The sequence below is a fragment of the Diabrotica undecimpunctata genome, chromosome 3 (assembly GCF_040954645.1).
Source record: "Diabrotica undecimpunctata isolate CICGRU chromosome 3, icDiaUnde3, whole genome shotgun sequence".
In the NCBI taxonomy this organism is placed as follows: domain Eukaryota; kingdom Metazoa; phylum Arthropoda; class Insecta; order Coleoptera; family Chrysomelidae; genus Diabrotica; species Diabrotica undecimpunctata.
In genome coordinates this window covers 156,695,588-156,708,246 of record NC_092805.1, presented here as the reverse complement: position 1 = coordinate 156,708,246, position 12,659 = coordinate 156,695,588, and the positions used below count along the sequence as shown (strand labels likewise).

Sequence of the window (12,659 nt, the reverse complement as noted above, 5' to 3'; positions counted from 1 at the left end):
ACCTTCATCTTGGGCTATCAATATTGCGTCGTATGCGTAACAGAGTATTTTGATTTCTTTGTTTCCCATTCTATATCCTTTTCCTTTGTTAACGATTTTGATGATTTCATCCATGATCAAATTGAAGAGCATGAATCACCTTGTCCTATTCCGCTGCCTATTTCTATAGGTTCTGTAAGTTGTCCATCTATTCTGACTTCCATTTTGTTTTGGTAGATTTTTTCCATAGTTTTTATAATATTTAGGGGATGGATTACATTTTTGAGTCTTACTCTGTCAAACGCTTTCTTTAGGTCAATCAGACACAGAAATTCTGGTCTATTATACTCTAGTGATTTCTGAGTAATTTGCTTTATAACGAATATTGCATCTGTACACGATCTTCCACTACGAAAACCCTGTTGTTCATCTTCTAAACTTACCCTCTGATTTATTAGCACTTGTAAAATTTTAGTTGTACATACGTTTTAGCGTAGTATTTAACACGTTTATACCTCTGTAGTTTTCTGGCTGTTTTTTATCTCCTTTTTTGAATAGTAGAATTAGTTCGCTCGTGCTCCATTCTTCCGGTATTTTATTGTGTTTTAAAATTTGATTAATTAATGTTGTTAATTGTTCTGTCATTGCTGCTCCACAATATTTTAACTCTTTTGGTATCCCGTCTTTACCTGCAGCTTTTCTGTTCTTCAGGTTTTCAAGTATTTTCCGAAATTCCTGTACATTACATTTATAGTAAGTTCTATATTTGTGATAATTTCTGGTTTTTCCGGTTCAAGCGTCGTTTGTTCTTCCTCTGCATATAGCATTTTTAGGTAATCAATCCACGTATCCTTTTCTATGTGTTTTGGTTCTACTTCCTTTTGCAGACCGTAAAAATCATGTTCCATTTCTTTCGAAAAGCGTTCCCAGTGATCATTTTTTATTTTTCTTAAAAGTGCATGTGTTTTGTTTCTAATTGCCTTTTAATTATGGTACGTGTCTTGTGTTTTGGTTGACATGTATTTCAGGTAACCTTTTTTCTTTTCTTTACATTTTTCCTTCACTTCTGTACAAAACCATGGAGTTCTTCACCTTGGAAAAAGACATGCATTGATGAAATCCTGAACGTAAACCCCAACGCAAAGGGAATTAATATTAATACAGACAGCCAAGCGTCTATTTTAGACATAAAGAACCCACTCACCAAATAAAAACTGGTGAGGAATAGCAAGATCTACTCAATAACCTGGCAAAAGACAATAAAGTCTCTGTAATGGTGCTGGGTCATGAAGGGATGCATGGGAATGAACAAGCAGATTTGTTGACAATACAAGGCTCCAGAGAAGCAGTTGTAGGTCCAGAACCATTGTGTGGCCAATCACCAAAGATTCGGAAGTGATTGATAGGAAATCGTCAAAAGACTAAGAAAATAATCAGAGATCAAAAAACGACAGACTAAAACGGTCTTTCTTCTTCATGTGCCTTGTCCGTTCCGAACGTTGGCAATCAACATGGCTATTCTGACTTTGTTTACGGCAGATCTGAATAGTTCAGCAGATGACAATCCGAACCATTGCCGCAAGTTTTGGAGCCACGAGTGTCTTCTCCTCCCTGGACCCCTTCTGCTGTCTATTTTCCCTTGAACGATCAGCTGTAGTACTCTATATTTATTATGTCTCATAACGTGGTCCAAGTATTCCAATTTTCTTTTATTTATACTTATTCCTACCTCTCTCTCTTTACCTATCAGGCGTAGTACCTCTTCGTTGGTCACGTGCTCAGTCCAGGATATACGTAATATACGTCGGTAAGCCCACATTTCGAAGGCCTCTACTTTTTTCATCAATGTTGCTGTCATTGTCCACGCCTCCATTCCATATAACAAAACCGGGAATACATAACATTTCAGAAGTCGAATTTTGAGAGGTAGGGTGAGGCTTTTAGAGGTGAAAATTTGCTTCATGCTATAGTTTATTTTTATGAACAAGAGAGTAATTAGCATAATTTTAACTGGTACCTCCGACCACTCCATGGGCGTGCTCAAGATTAATTGAAAAATTACTTTGAATAATTGTAAAAAATAAATGAATTATTTCAGTGTTATAAAGTGTTATGTGTATGTAAACAAAAGTGACCTCTTTTATCACACACTATATTAGAACTGACTGGCCTACATTAAAAAGAGTTTTAAAAAATTCACATTTTTTTTAATTTTTATAAATTACAAAAGAGAAAAAGAGTTTTTAAAACCGTCTAAGGTATGTTAAATAGATGAATAAAAATATTAATATAAAACTTACAGCTACTTGTTACAAATCCAAATCAGATTCAGAAGATGAACTTTCAGAACCAAGATTTATAATAACTGGCTCGATCATTTTATCAGTAATATTGTCCAGCTTCCACATTTTTTCCTCTTCTTTAATAGTGTGATTTACTGCCTTTTCCCAGTTTTCAGGTTTTACATTATTTACGGCCTCCAAAAACAACTGTTTAACATCATGAATTTTAAAAGTGGTATTTTTTCTTGAAACTTCACTCTTTATCTGTGCCCATACCAGTTCAATCGGGTTTAATTCACAATGATATGGTGGGGATCTAAGTACTGTCATTCCACGATTTTTGGCAATTTCATCAATTTCGTATTTTTTAAATTTTTCTTTATGAAGGGCACACAACGAATAAAGTTCCTTTCTTATAGATCCGGGATGGTACGTAATATTTTTTGAACTCAGCCAATTCTGCAAGTCTTTTTTTAACCACTTGGTTGTGGGCAGTCCTTCTATAAGTCTGGAGTGATAACTTGCATTATCCATTACTATTACACAGTTCTTAGGAAGAAGATCTATCATTTGTTCGAACCATTCTTGAAAGACATCAGCGTTCATGTCTTCATGGTAGTCACCGGTACGAGTTGATTCAAAAGTTAATAAACCACCTTCAACAAAACCGTCTGAACTGCCAATGTGTACTATTATCAGCCTGCGTCCCTTTCCTGATGGTGGGTTTAAACCAGTAGATAAGTTATTTACAAAAGCGTGCCTTTGACTTGTAACAGTTTCATCCTGCCAAAATTTATTTGGTGTATGACCCTCGTTGATCCATGTTTCATCAAGATAAAATATTTTTCTTTTTTGGTTTCTCATTTCCTTTATGGTTCTTAGAAAATGTCTTCTCCATATGACAATATCGCTTCTTTCTAATAAAATAGACTTTCTGGGATTCTTTTTCCAGCGGAAGCCTATTTCTTTTAAAAGTTTCCATAACGTACTTCGACTCATTTCTGGGTAATCCTTATCATCTCGAACTGAGACAAGAACTTTATCCAATGTTGGAAATTCTTGTCTAAAGAAGAATTCATGCACTTTCCGTCGAAGTCCTTCTTTAAAATGATATTCTATTTGAAATTTTGGTTTCCCTGGAGCATTACGTGGCATTTGAAAACTACCACATTTCTCTTCTTTAATAACTCTGTAAATCGTAGATTTTCCAACACCAAGTGTACTGCTAACTAACTCAACGGTCTCATCAACACTTTCACATAAACGTTTGTCTGTAAATGATTTAAAACAATTAAATATTAATGTTTTTTCATTAACTGTTAAAGGACCAATTTTTCGGCGTTTACACGGCATTTCCAAATTTTCCATAACACTAGTATACACAATAAACTGCACCTTGCAACTGAAGTACCTACTTTTAGTGAACTGTTAAGAATTTTGAATACGCCACTTGGACCTTCCTACAAAATGGAAAAACCCACTATCACATTTTCTGTGGAATAAGTTTAGAAGGTAATTATCTAGTCAATTACTGTCGTAGATTCCTGGAATTAAAGAATTAAATGTTTGATTGTTGAAACCCTTACTTCGTGGAATGCACTCATTTCAGATAAAATAAAACGTTTTATTTTATCTAAAGAATTAAACTTTATTTTGCAAATAGGTAGGTACTTATTAAACTTTTATTGGTTATATATAACCAATAAAATAAACATCTTACATTTCTTGCAAATTCATTAGTACCTGTTAACCTCCATCACTCCGACACTGGCAACATTATTTAGGGATTAGTAACCCTCACAACTATTGTATTCTATTCTGCTCCAACCTTTATACCTGGTGGTCATACTCAATTTAAAATTGTTTTCCTATATACTTCTGTAAACTTGTTGACAAATATCTGTTTTTCATTGAGTCACCCGTATCAACAGTTTAGGGATTTGCATACATAATTTATTGTTTTATTACTCTCTCATACATAAAAATACACTATAAGTCAATACAATCGAACTTGTACAGGTCCCAACTTGTGAGGAAAATATGTATTTACATCAAATTAAATGGACATTCGCTCATTTAATCTATATTACGACACCTACAAGGGCCTCATTTTTTGGAACCAACATGATTATCTACCTACATATTCCGATTATTATCAAAAACGACGTGCTTTTATCAAAAATTCTATATTTTGGATATCACAGTTCGATGTATCACCTCATTAATTAAAAAGATCAAAATTACCACTAATAACCCAATTTAAACAGAACGGGAGATAACAACGACAATAACAACAAATATTTATTCGGCCATCTTTATATTATACCTTGGTGACGCAAAAATTGCCGGATAGCAGTGAACACTCGACAGTTATCGCACAGAGGCGTGACATTTATATTTAGTGTACAACAAGCAATTATATAAGAACTGAGTTATAAATAACTCAAAAAATATAAAGAACATAATGAAATACGTAAACTTTATTTATGGGACGTGTAGAAAATTTATTTTGTATGTGATATGACAACGAAATATTAATTTTGCAGCGGTAATTTTAGAGATATTGATATTTTAACACAAGAATCCTGATACCAGTTTAAGAATATTCACGAAATGGTGCAATTAAGTATCCAAATAAATTCAAAAAGTATAATGGAATTGCAGTACCATTTCAGTCCAACAATTATAACTTTGACTAACCTGAAAAATAAAATAAAAACGTCTTTACCTGACATAATTTTGGACCACGAAATCTTTCATATATTTTTAAATAACGCTTTATAGTCCTGGCAGAATATGTCAAAAAGCTGACCATAATGGACATTTTCCATATGAGTCTATTTTTTTTTTGTTAAATCACTTCAGGATGTGCCTTCTACCATAATCACGATATGGCTAGGAGCAAACGCTTGAATTTTTTATTTAACAAAATCTGAAAAACTCAAAGATGTTTATTTTTTGCGCCTATATTTTCACCTAGATAACTCAAGAGATATTGCTCCTATGAAAAAAACTAAGTACGCAAGATAAAACTTTCGTTTTTTAATTTTACATAATACAGTAGACTCCCTCTATAACGAGAACTGAAATGACAGACTAATTACCTCGTTATAAGCGGATCTCGTTATATCAGACAATAATAATACTGTGCATACATATGAATCTGTAGTTTTCTACACCATTAATTTCCTATAGTGAAGCCATTCGGAGCAATATAAGATGCTAATAAATATTGTTTGAATGGCGTTTTTGAAAAAAAGTTATTTACTTTTATTGTCAATGAAATATATTAAAACATAATAAAAGAGTTGTTTACTTTTATTATCAATGATATACGTTAAAACAAAAAATCTGTACTTATATTTGTTTCCAACTACATAATGTATAAAGCGTATTTTCAAGGATAACATAAACTATTGCTTCTGCAATTTTAAGAATTCTGTCATTTTTAACTGCTTTAAATGGTCCAGTATCATTCTATCATATTTTCTAAAGATGTGAAACAGTTGTATTTATTCATTGCAAAGAAGTTTATTGAGGGGCTGTTTGAAAAGGTATTTATTTATAGCCACGACCCGACCAAAAACGTAAAAAACACGTTTTTGAATCTTATTCTCTCTCTATTGTTCTGAAGCTATTTTCTTGTGGCATTTTAAATTAATTTATATTTTAGTTTTATGTATTTTAACCTTTAATTGTGGCTTATTCCCATTTAAATATAAATTATTCTCTCTCGTTATAACCAAATTTGCCTCGCTATAGACGGTTATAGTTCAATAGAAATTTCACAGGACATCTAATGTATCTCGTTATAAGCGAAACCTCGTAATAACCGTGTTCGTTATAGAGGGAGTATACTGTATTTAACTAGCTAGAAATTGAAAAGTTAGTGTTTGTTTAAAAAATAAGAGCAATAATTAGGAAAAAAGCGAAAAAAAAAATTCCTTTAAATTTTTCAGTCATAGTTACTTACAGTTTTCAGTTATAGTGTTTTTCAAATAAAAATACCTTTTCAAATATTACTATTTTAAAATTATTATTTTAGTGATTTTAAAACTAAGTAATACTTTTTATAAGACTGCTGAAATAAATTAATTTTTTTATAAATTATTAGAGTTGAGTTAGATTTTGTCTTAAAACCAAAACTATATGATTACTAAAACTAAAAATTCGCTTCATTATATAATTTGCAAGTTAAGAAACAAAAACAGCGTAGAAAGAAAATACGATTATTGAATGACAAAATTGTTTATACAAATTTCCCATTTTGCAATTAAAATAGGTGTCTGAAAATATCACATTTGAAATTCTTGTCGTTCGAGAATTAAAAAAAAATTAAAAACCTTGTGATTTTGAACTCGCCGATTTACTATTTGCTCCGAATGGCTCCCCCTACCTCCCACGCACTTCGAGCAGCTTTTAGCGCGAAAGCGATAAAGCGTACCATAAGCCTGATGTCTCACACACTTAAAATGTTTTTGAAGATCATCCATAAACGCATTTACCAAATACTCGATATGGATATTGAAGAAACCCAATTTGGATTCCGTAGAGGCGTAGGTACCCGTGAAGCTCTATTTGCATTCAACGTACTAATCCAGAGATGCTTGGATTTGAACCAAGATATGTACGTCTGTTTCATAGATTACAACAAGGCTTTCGATAAAGTCCGCCACAAAGAGCTAATGAACATCCTCAAAGCAAAACAATTACAATACAATGACCTTCGAATTGTAACAAATCTATATTATAAACAGCAGGGCACACATACGCATTAATGAACACAGATCAGAAGAGGTCGAAATTAAAAGAGTAGTGCGACAGCGGTGTGTATTGGCACTACTACTATTCAATGCATACTCTGAAGAAATTATGAGAAGAGCTCTTGAGGAAGACACAGCAGGAATAAAGGACAATGGAACACCAATTAATAACATTTGATATGCGGACGATACTATCATAATAGCAGACAACCTCCAAAAGCTAATGAACAAGATAGTTGAGTAAGGAGAAGAATATGGATCAATGAACATCCAAGAAAACTAAATTTATGAGGATATCAAAAACCCAAAATAATGATGAAAGCCTGACAATTAACGGTAAAACTTTAGAACAAGTGGAAAACTACAATTATCTTGGCACAATACTTGGCACGAACAAACTTCAATAACAGGAGAAAGGTACTTTGTGCAAGAGAACTGAAATTAGACTTGAGAGTTAGGCTAGCAAATTTTCTCGACTCTGCTTTACGGGATAGAAGCATGGACACTTAACGCGTCGACTGCTAAAAAGTTGGAAGCATTTGAACTATGGGTGTATAGAAGAATCCTGAAGATATCATGGACCGAGCATGTAACAAACAACAAAGTCATGAGAAGAGTCAACAAAAGAATGGAAATATTGGAAACCATCAAGACACGAAAGCTGCATTACCTGGGACATGTTATGCGTAATGCAATATACAACATACTCCAATTAATTATATAAGGGAAAATCCAGGGCAAGAGAAGTGTAGGAAGGAGAAGAATCTCATGGTTGCATAACTTGAGGGAATGATACGGATGCACATCAATCGAACTATTCAGAGCGGTAGCATCAAGATCAGAATAGCCATGATGATTGCCAACCTCCGTCGCGGAGATGGTACGTAAAGAAGAAGATAAAGCGTAAGCGTATTTTTCATGCACGAGGCGCCATCACGCAAAAAGTACTTGACAAGATAGGGTATTTGTTTAAAAACGAGCCCTCTATCACTATTAAAGTTAAAATATTTCAAAGATATTAACAAACTCATGCCACATTAGCCAACACGCGGTTCACAATCGAAAAAGCCGCCCATGAACCAACATATGGGCTTCAATACTATAATAAATACAGAAATTGGCCAAAAGAGATAGTGCTACAGAATTGTTCTCTGTCCGGTACAGCAGTAATTTATTTTGTTTTGATTTCATAATAAGAAAATATTCGGCAATATCAAATATACACTCTAAATGAATACTGGGTCAATTTAGAAACTAAAATGCTATTGATATGGAAGCTAAGGAAGCACTACGAAATCATCCACTAAAAAGACAAGACCAACTCAAAAAAATGACAGTTCAACAGGAAGTGAATGGAAAATGCAAGGAAAAACGAGAAGCATATTTAAGATGTGGATCATTAGGAACAAAAGAAGCATGTGGCGACTATAAACGAGTAAAGAAACATACTTAAAATAGCTGGAGAGCAACTTCTATAGGATAAGAAATCAACATAAAGAAGTCTAAGTAGAAGATGGATAAGTCACATTAATGGCAGGCAATCAAAAGCAAGTAGCAAAACGAAAAATCGAATGGAATAAACATTGAAGAGCATTGAAGAGCTAAAACGCTACACAAAGTAGTTATTCAAAAGAATGAAAAGGGGATTAATGTTTTCGTATCGAATCGAATCCTCCGTACTCCCATGGACCCAAATCTACCAATCTACATATTATCTACACATTGCAAATAGCCAGGATAATTGCCGGTATTCGAGTAGCGTTATATGCACTTAAACGAGAGAGCAATCAATAACGAATTGTATTCAAAATTATGTTCAATTTAGCAATTATTCATCAGATATTTTAATAAATGGTAGTACAATGCAAGGTCGTATATTGATTTCATGATCGATTCATCATGTTTTTAAAACAACATAAAATATAGCCACTACCTTTATCTTTTTTATAGCTTCGTTAACGCGAAAATTCAAACACTTCCACAAAATGGAGGTTTACGTATATTTCTTCGAGAAATATTTATTAACTTTAAGATTAAGTAATTAAAATAGTCAAAAGATAATAAATATGAATACGAAACTATCGGGTTATAAAGAAAATTACGACTCGTTTGTTCAATCGGAATCAGAGATCACCGTAAGTACGTTCTTAAGAGAGAAAATATATGCAAAGATTAGAATTTTTATTAAATAGAGAATAAGAATTAAGTATAAATAAAAGCCTTAGAAAAATGTTAGACCTTCCCTCTCTAGATACACATGTAAGTACGATCGCTATAAAAATTGACCTTTACTATAAGAGCTCAACATATAAAACAAGGTGACCTGACTAGCCATCTGGCACTTTAAAGGGTTAGAACAATTATTATGGGTGCAAAACAATATTGCGAATTAACACCAAATATCAGATATGAATGTGTTCTCACAAAACGGAATCACTTAAATCAGAAAAGCACTCACTGATAGGTAAATACCAAAAATATTTCAGAGAGAATTAACAATAAAAGAGCAAAAAATTTAATATAGAAGCCAGGAACTACTAGTAAAGATATTGCCTAAGAACAGTTTTGCTACAGAAGTGGCTAATTCTGCTTTTATCGAACCAGCGATTTTGAAATATACCAAAAAGCCGCAAAGTGGGAATAAATTCAAAAATTGGAAAGGGAATTTAATGCAACTTAATCTTTTGTACTAAAATATCGACGTAAGGTGTAGGGTGCACACATAATGATTTATGACACAGTGTGGAAAGATCTAAGAAGCCTTCAAATCTACAAATCACAACTATACTAAGACGAGCAAAATCACAGCTAAGAAAGCTCTAAAATTAGCAAACTAAACTGAAAAAGTAAAAATGAAATGTTATAAAACCATAACAATATAATGTAGACCAAAGTAGACTAACAAATAAGATCAAAAAACCATCAACATATTTACATGTATCATTAAAATACAACAACCAATAATTGAATCGGTACAATAACAAATAAATATCTTAAAAGACAAGCAGAGCTACGAAATGCATTCAAAACAATAATTATCATACAATAGCACATTTTCTGATGAAATAAAAATGTACGCCAAATGTATGCAAAGAAAGTTAGATAAAATATAGAACTTTAGAATTACAATGGAGTAATACAAAAGAAAGAATAGGAAATCTTAAATTCATGTCCTTAAAAATGCTTGAATTCTCTAAACGACATTAATTGATTTAAAATGGGTAACCAAATCATTTGATTATTTTGCCAAAATACTCTAAATGAGATGGCTTTCAAAAGCATACCATATCTAAATATTTTGGTTCAGAATGAACACGAATGTATAATACCTACTTGTTTAATGGATATGATATTGAGTATTAATGAGAGATTAAAATCAAGGACGAAAACAAATAATCAACCATACCAAAGATATTTCAGAAGAATTTTAAAATATGGATTAAGTTCAGAATCCACAAATGAACATAAATGAAAAGCAAAAGATACAAATATCTCATTTGACGATTTTAGTTGAGTTATATTAAAATCAACTTTTTTATAAATAATGGTCCAGAGTACTTAATTCCTTAATATTTTGTTACATGAAATCATCAAAACTTATTTATCTAATAGAAGATTATGAAGGTATAATGTATAATAGACCCTTTACTATAGTTGCTGAGACGCTAATGGTCTAATTAGAATTGAAAGTAGTTATATTTATATCAATTACTCACCGGTAATAAGACGCTGTGGTTGGGTTCTTGGATGCGTTTTTCTGGGTGACGTCACCTCTTCTCTCGGCGTTGATGAAAGCATAATAGGAATAGGTCTGATAATATCATCGGGAATGGGGTACAAATCTTGACCTTCGAATTCAATTATGGCATGTTTCAAACTTAAAGGTTGCTTTTTAACAGGAGTCGCAGGTTTCCACTGGTAATCTCCGCTTGGGCTCAATGATCGTTCATGTTGGAAGTCGAAGTTCCATTTCTCTGACTTCGTCACTCTGACTTTTTCTAATTCTTCGTCCACGAATCTTTGAGTGGCGAGGTGATCGACAGCTCCGAAAAGAACTCTCTTGACTTTTCTTATTTCTGGTCTGCAGAAGTGTGGCGTTTTGGATGACACAAGCTCAATGGGTTTATAATACATGTTTTTGCGTTTTGTTTACGTTTGAGGTTATGCAACCAAATTCACACAAATATTGGCGAATTTCCGAAATTTCTGGCACAAAAGACTTCGCGTATTGTCGTTAACACACACTAACAACAGTTCAGGAACAACAAAAACACAGTTTTCGTGTAGATTGATGAATATCCATAAACAAATTCACCGATCGTAGTTTTGAAATCGACGACGAACGCGTTTGCGACTATCACATACAACAGTGGAATCGAAAATGTGCTTGACTCGACTGCTCGGCGCTGACGCGAACTGACGCGAGTTGCAGTGTGGGAGAGGTGAGACGAAGAGAATGGATTCGTCCAAGCGGTTCGCGTTTAGGGGAGGCCACGTTGACTTTTAAATCGAGGAACGGTTCATGATGTTTAAATGTTTGAATTTAAAAATGTATTCTTAGATAATCTATTTAAATTATTGCATACTAAATATTATGCTGATAAATAATCAAATCAATAGCATATGGATACAAGATAAATTTTATTTAAAAAAATAACTGGTCATTCAGGTATTGTCAGTTAAAATTGTAATAATGAAAATATGTACAAATTCAAACAGGTAGGCTTGAATTAAGAGCGCCATGGAACAATTTTGTACAAAATATAAAGATTTACATCCATCTTATAACATTATTAAACATCAAATTAAAGTTACCTACTCAAAATATATTTTTCAATTAGGTATATTTGTTTACTCTGTTAAATCGTTATTTTAAAAAGCAAAATAGTCTGTGAACAAAAAGTATTGATTGAGAGCGCTTTTCAAGTCGCTAATACTCACTCGCTATAATAGCACTTGCTATTTAGTTAAAAGTATATTCATTTAATACTTATGAAGCTGAAACTTTGTTTCAATTTTCTTTAAATGTTGCTTATTTGAATTTGAAGAAATTTGAATTCAAACAGAAATGGACCGCGTTATGTAATAACAGTTGCCAGAAGTGCCAAAAAGTGCCAAAGTGTAGTTTTGAGAAAAATGGGTTTAAAGTTTATAAATTGTTTTTGGTGTTACATATTTCTAAAATATAGTACTGACATGTTTCATATTTTTTGATAGATCAAAGGTGCTTAATTCGTTAATGATTTTTAACGATATGTCTGAGTAAAATACCGGATTAAAAGACATATTTGGCGTTTAATCTGATGTCTCAAAATAAAAAATATGTATTATACATATTAGGGATATTGTTTTATTAAATTTAGCTTTAATACCTATAAAATGATCCATTAAAGCTGTCAATGTCTTCTTGAATGCCTTCATTGCCTACGATATTTTCGTAGAATTGTTTAGCATTCAATGGAATAACCTGCAATAATGACATTATGTCATTCAGTTTTGGGATAGAGACAGGTTTTCGATTAAGCCACAAAATTCTTTTTTCTCTTGCTCAGATGTAGAACTTTGGATTTGAACTGCAAAATTGTCGCATTTATTGCTTGTGTCCTCTTTAAGTTTTTTTCTTTGCAAATTAAAC

At 32.6% G+C, this 12,659-nt stretch overlaps 1 protein-coding gene across 1 annotated transcript in view; it reads right to left on the bottom strand.

The window, feature by feature from the left end:
* The window catches only part of LOC140437644 (uncharacterized), a 115,800-nt gene extending 104,372 nt beyond the window's left edge, over nucleotides 1-11,428 (bottom strand). Inside the window, exon 1 of the mRNA XM_072527272.1 lies at nucleotides 10,741-11,428. Within this exon, the coding sequence (XP_072383373.1) occupies nucleotides 10,741-11,158 (418 nt within the window). The 5' untranslated portion in view covers nucleotides 11,159-11,428. The remainder of the gene's footprint in view (nucleotides 1-10,740) is intronic.
* Nucleotides 11,429-12,659: the final 1,231 nt, after the last annotated feature.